General features: G+C 37.9%; 1 protein-coding gene across 5 annotated transcripts in view; it reads left to right on the forward strand.

Moving 5' to 3' along the window:
* CERKL (CERK like autophagy regulator) overlaps positions 1-17,350 on the forward strand; it is a 175,694-nt gene that overhangs the window by 62,379 nt on the left and 95,965 nt on the right. For 4 of the 5 annotated variants that reach the window (XM_008258805.4, XM_070070504.1, XM_002712228.5 and 1 more), the window contains one exon: positions 11,374-11,616. In XM_008258805.4, coding sequence (XP_008257027.2) covers positions 11,374-11,616 — 243 coding nt within the window. The remainder of the gene's footprint in view (positions 1-11,373; positions 11,617-17,350) is intronic. The other variant, XM_070070503.1, reaches the window with a different exon arrangement.

Raw genomic sequence — 17,350 nt, forward strand, 5'->3', positions numbered from 1 at the left:
TTTGACTACAGACACATTAAATTTTCTGTTTTGAGCTTCTTTTTCAGTAAAATGTTTCTAAGAGTTCTTCAGAAGACTGGTTTGAGAATTGAATGAGATGATGCATATAGATGCATATAAGCTGTTTAGTGAAGTCTCTGGCATATAGCAATGCCCAGTAAATATTAGCTACCTTTGCCTGTTGGGGAAAAGAACTATTCAAAACAAATCAAGAAAACTATTTGGATTCCAAATATTTTAATTGTAAAAAAGTTAGGAATTCATATTAACAAACCACCACAATCTCATTATGTAAGTTCTCATGTGCCTGTTCATGCTGCTTGTAAAATATACATACACTATATATACAAGAGTAATGAAATCTGTGCTCTTTGGACACCTTTCTCAGTTCTACATTTTAACTGCTGAATAGAATTCTGTTAGGTGAATGTGCTTCATTTTACAGAACCAGTTTTCTATTGCACACTTAGGTTGTTTCCAAGTTTTGCCCAAATAATGCTTAGATACATTCTTTTTTTTTCTTTAGTAAATATAAATTTCCAAAGTACAGTTTATGGATTACATTGGCTTCCCCCCCATAATTTCCCTCTCACTCGCACCCCTCCCATCTCCCGCTCCCTCTCCCATTCCATTCACATCAAGATTCATTTTCAATTATCTTTATATACAGAAGATCGATTCAGTAATAGTAAAGATTTCATCAGTTTGCACCCACACAGAAACACAAAGTGTAAAAATACTGTTTCAGTACTAGTTATAGCATTACTATTCTTTTAGCTAAATTGAGGGTTTTCTTTACTCTTTTGGGGTTAAATTTTGGGGAGGAAATTGCTGAATCAACAATAAGTATTTGAAAATATTTCTTGTCTACATTTTTTTTAAAGATTTACTTATTTGAAAGGCAGAGAAGGGGGAGAGAAATTGAGAGAGAATGAGAAAGAGATTAAGATTGACAGAGATTGAGAAAGATTGAGAGAGTGAGTGAGAGATTTAACCGCTGACCGGTTCAATTCCTAAATGTCTGCAAAGGCAGGGGTGGGGCCGGTTTGAAGTCAGAAGCCAGGAGCTTCATCCAGGTCTCCCACAGGGCTGCAGGGGCCCAAGCACTTGGACCATCTTCTGCTTTTCCCAGGTGCATTATCAGGGGGCTGGATCAGAAGTGGAGCAGCTGGGACTTGAACTGGCACCCATATGGGATCCTGATACTGCAGGCAGAGGCTTAACTGTCTATACCACAGTGCCAGCCCCTCTTGTTCACATTTTTAAAGATTGTAAAATGCAATGCTGATTTTTAAGGAAAAAAAGGCTGTGTAGGAGAAACTTCTCATATTCCTTATCTGAAGTCTGTTTTGATAGATAACCAATGTCAATCTTGCTGTATATTTTCCACTTGGATTTTCTTTTTCATCGCCCTAATAATAAAAGTAGGATCAAATCCCTCAGATTACTTTGTAACTTGCTTCAATTACTCATACCTCTTAGCATGAATGTCATTCCAGACCATCATACAGATTTCACTTGCTCATTTTTGAACTACAGAAGAGAATTATAATTTATTTAACCACTTCCCAATTGAAGAGCCTGACTATTGCTTCAAAAGTTTTTACTGTGATAAATATTTCTGCAATTAACATTTTGAAACCTTCTGATGCATAGTCTCAACTTGTTCTCCAGCAGTTAGTATCTTCACATTCCCAGTAGCAACGGGATGGCTTCCCTTTAGCTGCACCATCACTGAGCTTTATTTTTGATCTCATGCCAGTCTAAAAGGCAAAAAAAAAAAAAAAATCTTGTTTTAATTTGCATTTCTTTGATTACTAATTAGATTGAACTTTTCATATGTTCATTGGTCTATTTGCATTCCTCCTTTTATGAAATGCCTGCCTAAGTCTTTTATGTGCATTTCTATTAAAGTATCCTTCTCTTGATTAAACAGGTCATATAACTGCAGTATGTTATATATATATATCTGTCCATTTGGCCTTTGCTTGTGATTTTTCTTGATGGGTCTTTAAGACTTTATAAGCATTAAATTTTTATGTTAAGTATCTCTGGGTTTGTCTACCTTCACTGTCATGCTTAGGGCCTTTCTAATTTGTTATATAAATTTCCTTCTAATATAGAAATATTAGTGTGCATTATGATAGGGCTCTATTTCTATAAAAGATGAACAAAGCATAAATCACCTTTTGCCGTCTCCCACTGAACATAGATTCTGCCATCATAAAATTAGTGAATTTTCAAGTGCATATAAATATTTTCCCAGTACAATCACTTCTCCCCCTAATCATGATAGCCTCACAAAATATATTTAATAGGCCATGAACTGCCCCTCATTACTTTAAAAATATTTTATTAATGTAATATACTTATAATTCTAGGAGAATTTGCAAATCATTATTAGGGTCCTTATCCATTCCTTTGATCAAAGAAAACACCATTAAGTTATTAGTTGAAGTAAGATTATAAGTAGTTTTTGGGCCGGCGCCGCGGCTCACTAGGCTAATTCTCCACCTAGCGGCGCCGGCACACCGGGTTCTAGTCCCGGTCGAGGCGCCGGATTCTGTCCCGGTTGCCCCTCTTCCAGGCCAGCTCTCTGCTGTGGCCAGGGAGTGCAGTGGAGGATGGCCCAGGTGCTTGGGCCCTGCACCCCATGGGAGACCAGGAAAAGCACCTGGCTCCTGGCTCCTGCCATTGGATCAGCGCGGTGCGCCGGCCGCAGCGCGCCGGCCGCGGTGGCCATTGGAGGGTGAACCAACGGCAAAGGAAGACCTTTCTCTCTGTCTCTCTCTCTCACTGTCCACTCTGCCTGTCAATAAATAAATAAATAAATAAAAATAAAAAAAATAAGTAGTTTTTAGCTATGAGAATACTAGCATGGAAGATGAAATTAGGGAACTTGTTATAACTCTGATTGTTGATTTCTTTGCCTATCAGCTTCCCACCCCAAATAAATCCAGTATCATTGTGTTAAATTAAATCCTAGGTATATGGTACAGAAACAGATGGATAGACCAATGGAACAGAATAGAAACACCAGAAATCAGCCCAAACATCTATAGCCAAATTATATTTGATCAAGGATCTAAAACCAATTCCTGGAGCAAGGACAGTCTATTCAACAAATGGTTCTGGGAAAACTGGATTTCCAAGTGCAGAAGCATGAAGCAAGACCCCTACCTTAAACCATACACAAAAATCCACTCAACATGGATTAAAGATCTACGTCTATGACTTGACACCATCAAATTATTAGAGAACATTGGAGAAACCCTGCACGATATAGGCATAAGCAAAGACTTCTTGGAGAAGACCCCGGAGGCACAGGCAGTCAAAGCCAAAATTAACTATTGGGATTACATCAAATTGAAGTTTCTGTTCTGCAAAAGAACAGTCAGGAAAGTGAAGAGGCAACTGACAGAATGGGAAAAAATATTTGCAAATTATGCAACTGATAAAGGATTAATAACTAATCTAGCAAGAATCTAGCAAGAAACTCCACAACAACAAAACAACCCACTTAAAAGATGGGCCAAGCACCTCAATAGACATTTTCAAAAGAGGAAATCCAAATGGCCAACAGACACATGAAAAAATGTTCAGGATCACTAGCAACCAGGAAAATGCAAATCAAAACCACAGTGAGGTTTCACCTCACCCCGGTTAGAATGGCTTACCTACAGAAATCAACTAACAACAGATGCTGGCGAGGATGTGGGGAAAAAGGGACACTAACCCACTGTTGTTGGGAATGCAAATTGGTCAAGCCACTATGGAAGTCAGTCTGGAGATTCCTCAGAAATCTATTTGTAACCCTACTATACAACCCAGCCATCCCACTCCTTGGAATTTACCCAAAGGAAATTAAATTGACCAATAAGAGTTGTCTGCACCTCAATGTTTATTGCAGCTCAATTCAAAATAGCTAAGACTTGGAATCAATCTAAATGCCCATCAACAATAGACTGGATAAACAAATTACGGGATATGTACTCTATAGAATACTATACAGCAATTAAAAAAACGGTCATTTGCAACAAAATGGAGGAATCTGGAAAACACCATGCTAAGTGAAATAAGCCAGTCCTAAAGGGACAAATAAAATATGTTCTCCCTGATTGGTGACAACTAACCTAGCACAAAAAAGGAAACCTATTGAAGTGAAATGGACACTATGAGAAACAGTGACTTGATAGGCCCTTGTCCTGACTGTTGATGAACAACTTAATACTTTATCCCTTTTAGTATTTTTGTTCTTGATACCATTGGTTGAACTCTTTAACATACAATTATTCTTGGGCATTTAAATTTAACTGAAAAGTGATCCTTCTTAACTATAAGAGTGGGAATAAGAGCGAGGAGATGTACAGTTAGGCACATGCTCACTCAGACTTGCCCCAAATGGTAGAGTTAGAAACATGCCAGGGGGTTCCAATTCAATCCCATCAAAGTGGCAGGTACCAAGGCCATCTCACTAGTCCAAGTGATCAGTTTCAGTTCATAATTGATCATAATGATTGGATTAAGTGTCAAAGGGATCACATAAACAAGACTAGTGTCTGCTAATACTAACTGATAAAGTTAAAAAGTGGAGAACAATCCAACATGGGAAGTGGGATATACAGCAGACTTAATAGCAGATGTCCTAAACAGCATTCTGGCCTCAGAATCAGCCCTTAAGGCATTCAGATCTGGCTAAAACACCCATCAGGGTTTCTCAGGCATGGAAAGCCAAGACACTGTGGCCAAAACAAAACAAAACAAAACAAACCACACACACAGAAAACCTAAATGAAAGATCTCTGGGAGTGAGATCCCAGTGGAAAGAACAGGCCATCAAAGAAGGAGGTACCCTTCTGTGACAGGAGGAGAGAACTTCCACTTTGACTGTGGCCTTGCCTAAATAAGATTGGAGTTGCCAAACTCAAGAGGCTTGCATAACCTTGGCAGCTCATGACAAGAGCCTCGGGTAATCATTTTCACCATAAATAAGAATGTCAATTGTTAAATCAACAACAGGAGTCACTGTGTACTTGCTCCCCATGTAGGATCTGTCCTTAATGTGTTGTACTATGTGAATTAACGGTAAAACTACTACTCAAACAGTACTTTATACTTTGTGTGTCTGGGTGTAAACTGTTGAAATCTTTACTTAGTAAATACTAAGTAGATCTTCTGTATATAAAGATAATTGAAAATGAACCTTGATGATGAATGGGAGAGGGAGTGGGAGATGGGATGGTTGCTGGTGGGAGGGAGGTTATTGGGGGGAAAAGCCACTATAATACAAAAGTTGTACTTTGGAAATTTTTATTTAATAAATAAAAATTTAAAAAATCCTAGGTATAATACATTCATGATATTTGAATATTTTTATCCTCATGTTTCCTGGTTAGGTATATGGATATTTGTAATTAGCTGGTTATTATAATAGGTCTAATGATTTTAAATTGATTCTTTTGGATTTTACAAATAATTATTATATCATTATAAATAACTTCAACTCTCCCCCATTCCCCTACTTCCACCACTTACTTTTATTTGATTTTCCTTATATATGGTGTTAGCTAGAATGTCTAGAATAATTGGGAGAGTAAGGATTCTAATAGATATTCTTGCCCTATTGCTGGAAATTTTTTGGGTTTTCAACAAGTGTGAGATTGGTTGTTGGTTTAGCATCTTTAAATTTGCAGTGTACAAGAGGTTTTAAATTTGAATTGTCTATTAAAATCACACACATAATAAATCAGTAAGATAGGAAGAATAAATTCTTATGTTCTGCACAGTAGAGTGATTATAGTTAACCACAATCTGTTGTATATTTCGATATAGGAGTTTGAATGTTTGAGATGATTCATATACTAATACTATGATAATTATTCATTTTACACATACATTGAAATATCACACTGTATCCCATATATATGTACAATTATATGGCAACTTTAAAAAAATTCAGAATATAGGGGAAACGTATTGTACAGTTTTGGAATCCCAGCATCCTATATCAGAGCACTGCTTTGAGTCCAGGCTGTTTTTTTTTTTTTCAATTTTTAAAATTTATATAAAGGTGAACAAATTTCATGTATTTTATACACATATTTAGGAGCATAGTTATACTTCCCAGTATGCCCTCCCTCCCACCCACACTCCCACACTCCCTCCTTCTTCCTTACTCTTTTAATTTTTATAATGACTTACTTTCAGTTTATTCTATAATCATAAATTTAACCTTCCACTAAGTAAAAATCAAGAAAAAATAAAAACACTCTTCCTCTACAGTAGAGAGAAGAGCTAAAAACAATGACATCTTCACATCTCAATGTCAATTTCCCTTATATGCATTACATTTTTCTGCTCTGTGTTACCATAGTTCAGGGAAAACATAGTATTCATATTTTTGGGGTTGCCTTATTTCACTAAGTATAACTGTTTCCAGTTGCATCCATTTTGTTGTAAAAGACAATTTTTTTGTCTGAGTGGTATTCCATAGTGTGTGTGTATATATATATATATATATATATACACACCACATTTTCTTTAGCCACTAGTTGACGGATATCTGTGTTGATTCCATATCTTTGCTATTGTGAATCGAGCTGCAGTAAACGTGGGGGTACAGACAACATTTTAATATGATTTAATTTCCTTTGGGAAAACTGCAAGGAGTAGGATTGCTGGATCACACGGTAGATCCATTTTCAGATTTCTGAGGTATCTCCATACTGTGTGCTACACCACACATTAGCTACACCAGTTTACATTCCCACCAACAGTGGATTTAAGGTACCTCTTCCTCCACATTCTTGTTAGCATTTATTGTTTGTTGATTTCTGTAGGAGACCATTCTGATTGGGGTGAGGTGAAACCTCATTGTGGTTTTGATTTGCATTCCCTGATGGCTAGTGGTCCTGAGCATTTTTTCATGTGTCTGTTGGCCATTTGGATTTCCTTTTTTGAAACTGCCTGTTCAAATCTTTAATGCATTTCTTAACTGTATTGTTTATTTTATTGTCGAGTTTCTAGAGCTCTTTATGGATGCTGGGTATTAATTCTTCATCAGTTTCATAGTTTGTAAATAATTTCTCCCATTCTGTCACCTTTTCACTTTGAGTGTTTCCTTTGCAGTACAGAAGCAGCATAGCTTGATGTGTTACCATTTGTCAGTTTTGGCCTGTTCTTTTGGGGGTCTTTTCCAAGAAGTCTCTGCCAGGTCCAATATCTTGCAGGGTTTCCCCCAATGTTCTCCTGTAGCAATTTGGTAGTATCAGGTCCTAGATCTACATACTTGATCTATTTTGAGTTAATTTTTGTATAAGGTATAAGGTAGGGGTCTTGTTTCATACTTCTGCATGTGGAGATCCAGTGTTCCCAGCATCATTTGTTGAAGAGATTGTCCTTTCTTGAGGGGTTGATTTTAACTCCTTTGTCAAAGATTAGTTGGTTTTAGGTGCATGGATTAATTTTTTGGGTTTCTGTTCTGTTCCATTGGCCTTCATGTCTTCTTTGTGCCAGTACCAGGCTGTTTGATTATAACTTCCCTATATAAAATTCTGGTATTTTGATGCCTTCAGCTTTGCTTTATTGTTTAAAATTGGTTTAGGTATTCAGGATCTCTTGTGTTTCCATGTATTATGCTACTGTGACTGGGAAAGCATCAGAAGGTGGTCCTAGTAATCGTTATTTCAGCACCTGTCACTCACATGGGAGGCCTGGAAGGAGTTCAGGCTCCTGGCTTTGGCCTGGCCCAACCCCAAACACTGTGGCTATTTGAGGAGTGAACCAGTGGATTGAGGAGCTTTATCTTTCTCTCCCTTTATCTGTCTCCCCCTCTCTGTGTAACTCTGCCTTTCAAATAAATAGAATAAATCTTGAAAAGATTGTCTCTAACTCAGGACTTAGAATGAAAATTTATTTCATCTCTTCTACCTTTTACTTTCTCTCAGTGGCTGATTAATTTTTCTTCTCTCCCCTTCTCTCTCAGCTCTTCCTTTCCCTCCCCCACCCCATCCTTTTTCTGCTTCCTTCCTTTCCTCATATTCTTATGTCTGATTTGACATTAAAAGAAACAATTTATGTGACATAAGGAGACAACAAATATTGCATGATTATCCTAGAAGTTATTTGTAATATATGTATAATAAAGAGCCATTTTCTAGTTGTTTGTAGGAGTCCTACAATTTAGTAAAAAATAGATGTGACCTAACAGAAATATAAAAAAAGCTTGTATAGAGGTATTTCCTAAGAAATACAAAAGAAAACATAAATTAAAATATATTCAGTTTTACTAATTGTCCAATTTTTAGAATATTCTATGGCTAAAATCAAAACTATACATTCTCTGCAGTGAGCAAATGATGTAGCTAACCTCCACACATCCAGCTATATGAAGCAGGTCCCCAGCAGTATCTCTGTATGGAAGACTTTGTTGGCAGACGTTGAGGCAATCACATGGTTCATTTTGTTACCCCTCTCTTGTGGATCACTGTCCTCTGCTACCTGATTTCCAATGTCTGAAACCTGCAGTTTCATGAATCTTGTGTGTTCTTGTCATGGTTTCAGGTAAAAGACAAAACTAGTCTTCATTATTCTACGTTGGCTAAAAGCAGAGATGTTGGAATTTTTTTTTTTTTTAATATTGTTTGAGGAGCAGAAAGTCCAAGACAGAGACAGACTGACAGATCTCTCATTTGCTAGTTCACTCCTCAAATGCCCACAATGGCTGGAGCTGGGCCAGGCTGAAGCCAGGAGTCATGAACTGAATAGGAATCCACATTGGTGACGGATAAAGCCACTTCAGCCATGACGTGATGCCTGGTGCTGTAGGCATCACTGATCAGGCATCAAACTGATGCCTAATACCTGCACTGGCAAGAAGCTGGTACTGGGAGCTGAAGCTGAAGCTCGGACACATGATGTGGATGTCCTAACCAATATTTTAACTATCAGGCCATATACCCCCATCTAACTAAACACTTGAAGAGCCAGTTGAAATGGGACAACAACCATTTTCTGACTTGTAGTTAAATAACTGATAAAATTTCATGTCATTATAAAAATAGTCTGATTATAGTAAGATTGGAGGGGATATTTCTAGATTAATAGAAGTGAGATTCCTCAGAAACCTGAAGATAACCCTACCGTTCGACCCAGCCATCCCACTCCTTGGAATTTACCCAAAGGAATTTAAATTGATAAACAAAAAAGAGGTCTGCACCCTAATGTTTATCGCAGCTCAATTCACAATAGCTAAGACCTGGAACCAACCTAAATGCCCATCAACGATAGACTGGATAAAGAAATTATGGGATATGTACTCTTTAGAATACTATACCGCAGTAAGAAACAACGAAATCCAGTCATTTGCAACAAAATGGAGGAATCTGGAACACATCATGCTGAGTGAAATAAGCCAGTCCCAAAGGGACAAATACCATATGTTCTCCCTGATCGGTGACGACTGACTGAACACCAAGAGGGAAACCTGTTGGAGTGAGGTGGACACTATGGGAAATGGTGGCTTGATCAGCATAGCCCTGACTGTTAATGAACAACTAAATACATTATCCCTCTTAGTAGTTTTTTTATCTGTTCTACTTAATATGACTGGTTTAGATCTGTAATTGATGCACAGTTATTCTTAAGTGTTGAAAATTAACTGAAATGTGATCCCTGTTGAACATGGTGGTGGGAATGGGAGAGGGAAGAGATGTATAATTTGGGACATGCTCAGGCTGACTTGCCCCAAGTGGTGGAGTTGGAAGCATACCAGGGGATTCCAATTCAATCCCATCGAGGTGGCATGTACCAATGCCATCTCACTGTTCCAGGTGATCAGTTTCAGTTCACAGTTGGTCATGGTGAAGGGACTGGGAGTCAAAGGGAGCACATAGACAAGTCTAGTACCTGCTAACGCTAACTGATGGAGTAAATAAAGGGGAGAGTGATCCAACATGAGAAGTGAGATACTCAGCAGACTCATAGAATGGCAGATGTTCTAAATAGCACTCTGGCCTCAGAATCAGCCCTAAAGGCATTCGGAGCTGGCTGAAAAGCTCATGAGAGTATTTCAGGCATGGAAAGCCAAGACACTCTGGCAAAAGATCTCTGCGAGTGAGATGCCAGTGGAAAGAACAGGTCATCAAAGAAGGAGGTACCTTTCTCTGAAGGGAGGAGAGAACCTCCACTTTGACTATGACCTTGTCTAAACAAGATAAGAGTCGGAGAACTCAGAGGGCTTCCATAGCCTTGGAAACTCATGACTGGAGCATAGGGAGATTACTGATGCCATAGACAGGAGTGTCAATTGGTAAAGTCAACAACAGGAGTCACTGTGCACTTACTCCTCATGTAGGATCTCTATCCTTAATGTGCTGTACATTGAGATTTAATGCTATAACGAGTACTCAAACAATATATTTCACTTTGTGTTTCTATGGGGGTGCAAACTGTTGAAATCCTTACTTAATGCATACTAAACTGATCCTCTGTAAAAAAAAAAAAAAAAAAAAAGAAAGAAAGAAATTTTCAATTCCCAACTTGACTCTCACTGGGATTAAACATGACAATAGGTCTGATCTGATTTCATCATCATTTTAAAAAAATCATCTATTATTTTTCACTTTATGTTTCTGTGTGGGAGCAAACTGTTGAAATACTTACTTAAGGTATACTAAGCTGATCTTCTGTATATTAAGATAATCGAAAATGAATCTTGATGTGAATGGAAGGGGAGAGGGAGTGGGAAAGGGGAGGGTTGTGGGTGGGAGGGACGGTATGGGGGGGAAGCCATTGTAATCCATAAGTCGTACTTTGGAAATTTATATGCATTAAATAAAAGTTTAAAAAAAAATAAAGATATATTTAAAAAAATAAAGAGATTTAAAAAAAAAAAGAAATGTTATAAACTTCAGTTTCCAGTTTTTCATATGTTTCTTTATTGAGGATGTACATTTCCATCAGAATTGTCTTTTACAAACTGTTCTAAAATCAATTCTGTCAAGGAATTCTGTTTTTTTTTTTCCCCATTACTTTACATTGTCCATATTAAGACCAAAGAACCCCTTGCTTGATAAGTTTTACTACTGAAATTTTCCTTTGTTTATATTCCTGGAATTCTTTAAACTTTGTGTATCGTCAGATTATGAATGTCCTGGGCATGGTGTGCTAGACTTTCATCTACTTATTCTGCATTTTTCCCCTCATTTTTGGAAAAATAGACCCTATTCTCTTTCCATCTCATCCCACCCAGGAACTGACTTAAAGGGAAATTCATGAAATTACAAATAATAAAGATTTTTCTGGGTTTTAACTCTTTCTCATACATTTAAGATATGGTTACAGTGGTTTTGATTGAACATTTTAATTTTTCAGGTGATTCCAAGTTCACATTGCAATGTAAGGAAGAATTTATTGAACTCCAAGATGTGTTCTCTGTGAAGCTGAAACGGCGTTTCTCTGTCAGACAACAGAAAAGTGGTACTTTATTAGGTATTACACTTTTCATCTGCTTGAAAAAGGAACAAAATAAATTAAAGAATTCTACACTTGATCTTATTAATTTAAGTGAAGATTATTGTGATACGTGGTTTAGACAATTCAAGAAAATTTTGGCAGGTAAGTAGTCTTTATAGGAATTTTTCATGAGCCTTGTTTGTGATGTTAGTAATCTAAACAGGTCATATTTATGATTACAAGCAATTCTTGGTAATGTTGAAGTAGATTGCTTCTATTCCTAGTTCACTGAGTTTTTTTTATCATGAGACAGTCTTGAACTTTGCCATATGCTTTTTCTATATCAATTAAGATGATTCCGTTTTTTTTTCATTCTGTTAGTATAGCATACTACTTAATGGTTTGTTTTTTATGTTTGTACATCCTTGCATTCTAGGGATAAGTCCCACTTCATCATGATATATAATTATTTGAATATGTTATTGAACTTGGTTTGCTGGTATTTTGTTTTTTGCATCAATATTCATAAAGTATGCTGATCTGTGTTTTTCTCTTGTGTTGTAGTGTTTTTGGTTTTGATATAAAAGTAAATTTTGGCTTCACAGAATGATTTAGGAAGGAGCTAACTCTTCAGTAATTTTCATGAAGGAGATTGGGTAATCTGAAATGGCATTGTTTTTTTAAATAATTTAGTTTACTTAGAGTCATAAATGGAGCTGTATTTTCTACTTGTGTCTCTCTTAGACTTCTTTAGAAATTACTTTTTTCCACCCACAGCTACATGTATGTACTAAGTGTTTTGAGAATAAGAATTTTGAAGATAATCTTTAATGCATTTTGATTTATGCCCTGCCAATTGAAAGTTCTTTCAGGCTATACTTTTCTAAGGTTAATGGAGAAATGAACATGTTTATTAGAACATATTTCCTTTTTTTTTTTTTTTTGACAGAGTGGACAGTGAGAGAGAGAGACAGAGAGAAAGGTCTTCTTTTGCCGGTGGTTCACCCTCCAATGGCCGCCGCGGCCGGCACGCTGCGGCCGGCGCACCGCGTTGATCTGATGGCAGGAGCCAGGTGCTTCTCCTGGTCTCCCATGGGGTGCAGGGCCCAAGTACTTGGGCCATCCTCCACTGCACTCCCTGGCCACAGCAGAGATTTCCTTATGAATTTAGTAAATCTAGAATTTATTTCCAAATGGTGTTTCATATTTTACATTATAAATAAAATCATAAATGCAATCACACTGCGATTTGGATTTCTAGTCTTTACCTAGTCAACATGTATTTTGATTTTTAGAGTTGATTTTTCCCCTCCCCCATTGGTTTATAGATGTTGCTTTCCTTTTTGCCCATTTATTCTTAATGACCAGATTGATTGGAATGGCAACTGGTATAGCTGATGATGCAGTTTGGGTTTAGATGGCAGGATAGAGATAGTTGCCACTCGTAGAGTAGGCACACTTAGAAACTTTCCAGTCAAGTATCATGGATCAAGAAGACCATGAGGCCCCACATTGTTCAAGGATAGCTTGCCAATAAGGTTATGCTCATGGAAGATGAACTAAAGTGACATTGCATTAAAATTGTTCTTGAATACCCCAATTCTTCCCTGTTAGCTCCTTTAAGACCTCCAATGAAACCTGATTCTTCAGGAACTGCTAGAAGCCATATTTTAGTTTATCTGTGTGACAGCATAGAGAATAGGTATAATTAACTAAAAGTATTCCACATTATAATTCTGGGTCTTTGACCATGTTATTTCACATTCATGTCGAAGGGGATCAAAAAAGTAAACATTAAAAGTTAATAACTTCAATTGAGTTAAATTTATGACCATGACCAAGTACCCCTAAGACTTCACGGTCTATAAAATAAGAGAATGAAAGCTTGTTCTTGCACTGAAGGTTGAAGACATGTTCTCCCCTGGGGCTCATGAAATCAACTTCATAACTATATCTTACCCATAAGACTCTGCAAGTAAGAGAACATAACAACAAAGCCAGATTCAGTAAAAGCAATTTTATAGTAGTATAGATCCTTGTCCAAAATAAAATGATGGCAACAACAAAACACTGTCCAAGTATTTAGTCTGTTTAATGCATGATGTTTTGGTTTCAGATTAAAAATCAAGACAGATTAGAGATGAATGAACACATCTTAGAATGTTTTTTGTACCTTTGATTTAAAACTTCTTAATCGATTATATTTGAAAGGCAGACATGCACACACACACACACACACACACACTCGGGATAGGAGGGAGAAGAATTCTTCCTTGTGGTTGATGTTGGCACCCCAAATGTCTGCAACAGACAGACCTGTGCTAAGTCAAGGGTGGGAGCCCCATACTCAATCCATGTCTCCCATAAAGATGACAGGAATCTAAGTGTTTGGGCCATTACCTGCTGCCTGCCAAGCATATTAGAAAGAAGCTGGATCTGAAGCAGAGATGTGATTTGATCACAGTCACTTTAATATGTGATACAGTCATCACAAGTGGTATCTTAACAGTTGTCCCAAATACCCACCCATATACCTTTGATTTTGTTAACAATTAGAGACAGTAAAACATGTGAGGTCCTATCTTCTGGCATGGACCTGGAGTACAGAGTGATTTTTTTTTCTGGTTAAAATCAAATAGTGAAAACATCCAAAATCCTATCTTGTAGGTTTTCAGCTTTTTTTTTTTAATAGGGAAATATACAGTACAAAAACATTATCTGTAATCACCCTACCATGTGATAGAACCCCAGAACTTAATGCTATCTAGCACTAACTTAGTCCACATCAATCAACCCTTTCCAAATCTCTCCTTCCCCCTTTCACTCCCTAGCCACTGGTAACCACTATTAACTTTCAACTTGTATTAGATCATCTTCATTTTAGACCACACCCATGAGTGAGATCATGTGATACTTGCTTTTCTGTTCTGGGTTTATTTGACTTGACATAATGACCTCTGATTCCTTCCATGTTGTGAATGATAATATTTCATCCCTTTATGGCTCAATTACACTCCATTATGTAAATGTACCACATTATTTATCCATTCATCTGCAGATGGACACTTTGTTTGAGGCTCCACACCTCCCTACCAATTGCTATATTGTATTGACACTTCCTTTTTAAGGTTGCAATATCATAACATTTTTCTTCATACTCATTTCATGGTCAAATCAACTTAATCCAGGTGTTCTTTAAAGAGCTCCTCATCTGAGAGTCAAATACACTAGGCTCATACCTTATCCCGCAGGTAGAGGAAGTCTGGTCTTTCCCCATCTTGCTGGGATGAAGGCTGTTGTTCACACTTTCCTGTTCTCCGCTTCTGACTTCTGTGAAGCTACATCTCTGTGTACACCGTATTCCTCACATGCACTGTTTGCATTATACCACATCAGACTTGCTAAGCTATGGCTCTTTCTTGATTCCAACTCCAAAATTTCCCATCTAAGGAATATGTGGTTGAAGTTATCTTAAGTTTGGGAAGTGATAGGCAAAAAAATACAAATGACTTGAATTAAATATTAGACATCCTTATTTTAAGTTTGAAGACCTTGCTTCTGCTGGAGATTCAAATATTAAGAGCTTGTTTGACGGGTCATCAAAGAAGGAGGTACCTTTCTCTGAAGGGAGGAGAGAACTTCCACTTTGACCATGGCCTTGTCTAAAAATTATCAGAATCAGTGAACTCAGGGGGCTTCCATAGCCTTGGCAGCTCATGACAAGAGCCTAGGGTGATTACTGATGCCATAAACAAGAGTGTCAATTTGTTAAGTCAACAACAGGAGTCACTGTGCACTTATTCCTCATGTAGGATCTTTGTCCTTAGTGTGCTGTACATTGAGATTTAATGCTATAACTAGTACTCAAACAGTATTTTTCACTGTATGTTTCTGTGTGGGAAAAAACTGTTGAAATCTTTACTTCATGTATGCTAAACTGATCTTCTGTATATAAAGAGAATCGAAAATGAATCTTGATGTGAATGGAAGGGGAGAGGGAGTGGGAAAGGGGAGGGTTGCGGGTGGGAGGGACATTATGGGGGGGAAGCCATTGTAATCCATAACCTGTACTTTGGAAATTTATATTCATTACATAAAAGTTTAAAAAAAATGCAACATTCAGTACGCATCTAATAAGATATAGCAATGATTTTTTTGGCCTTTGCATCTGAGCTATACATACAAACACACACTCATGCACATAGTTGATATGCATATATATTAATTTTCATGTTATTAATTCAATTTCTGAAAAAGTAGTTAGTATTGATTTATCAACAGTGACGACAGTAAATAGAACAATATGTTGTCATGCAATGTACAGTGGTCAAAACAGTGCTATTTTCTAAAAAAAAAAAAAGAGCTTGTTTGAAAATAATTGTATTGCTTCAATTTGAATTTCACCTTTATTCAGCAAACAGGATTTTTTTTATCACTCCTACATTTCCCTTAATTTTATCTTTTTTTTTTTTTTGACAGGCAGAGTGGACAGTGAGAGAGAGACAGAGAAAGGTCTTCCTTTGCCGTTGGTTCACCCTCCAATGGCCGCTGCGGCCAGCGTGCTGCAGCCGGCGCACCGCGCCTATCCGAAGGCAGGAGCCAGGTGCTTCTCCTGGTCTCCCATGGGGTGCAGGGCCCCAAGGACTTGGGCCATCCTCCACTGCACTCCCTGGCCACAGCAGAGAGCTGGCCTGGAATAGGGGCAACCAGGACAGAATCCGGTGCCCCGACTGGGACTAGAACCCGGTGTGCCGGCGCCGCAAGGCGGAGGATTAGCCTACTGAGCCACAGCACCGGCCAATTTTATCTTCTAAGAAGACTCTGGGGCTGATGTGGTGTAGCAAGTAAAGCCACTGCCTATGATTCTGGCATCCTGTATGGGAACTGGTTCCTGTCCCAACCACTCTGCTTCCAATCCAGCTCCCTGATAATGGCCTAGGAAAAAACAGCAAAAGGTGATGCACGTACTTGGACCCCTGCCACCCATGTGGGAGACAGCTGAAGCTCTTAGCTTCAGTCTGGCCTAGCCTCAATTGTTGTGACTATCTAGGGAGTGAACCAGTGAGTGGCAGACAACCCCTACCCTGTTTCTGTTTCTTCCCCAAATGTCACATCTGTATCCAATATGATAATAGCATTAATCGTCCTAAAATGCCCTACTTGAGAATGAAAACCAAGTCTTAAAAAAAATAAAAGGTTTCTTTGGGGGGAAAGAAACACAAAAAACAAAATAGTCATTTGGTTTAATGGTTATATTGTGTGAGAAAGTCATAAAAAAATATGGTTGCTATTTTCTTCTGTTCGAAGCTATATCAATTACATTGCCATGACCAGGCAGTATTTTTCTTGAATAATGTGATGCTTTTACTTCGATACTTGCCAAAAGATTAATGTATAAGGAATACTAAACTAGGGGCCGGCGCTGTGGCGCAGCAGCTTAACGCCCTGGCCTGAAGCACTGGCACCCTATATAGGTGCTGGTTCTTGTCCCGGCTGCTCTGCTTCTGATCCAGGTCTCTGCTATGGCCTGGGAAAGCAGTAGAAGATGGTCCAAGTCCTTGGGCCCCTGCACCCACATGGGAGAACCAGAAGAAGCTCCTGGCTCCTGGCTTCAGATCAGCGCAGCTCCAGCCATTGCAGCCAATTGGGGAGTGAACCATCAGATGGAAGACCTATCTCTGCCTCTCCTCTCTCTGTGTAACTGACTTTCAAATAAATATATCTTTGAAAAAAAATTAAAGGAATACTAAACTAGAAATATTTTAGAATGAGCAGTTATTTGTCAAAATAATGAGAGATTCAGTTATTTGGTTGTACAGTTTTTGAATTGGCAACACAAACTTTCATAGTCACAAGTTATTTTTGCAAGAAAGTATGTTTGGAATATGAGTAGTTC

Source organism: Oryctolagus cuniculus, chromosome 3 (assembly GCF_964237555.1).
Source record: "Oryctolagus cuniculus chromosome 3, mOryCun1.1, whole genome shotgun sequence".
Classification (NCBI taxonomy): domain Eukaryota; kingdom Metazoa; phylum Chordata; class Mammalia; order Lagomorpha; family Leporidae; genus Oryctolagus; species Oryctolagus cuniculus.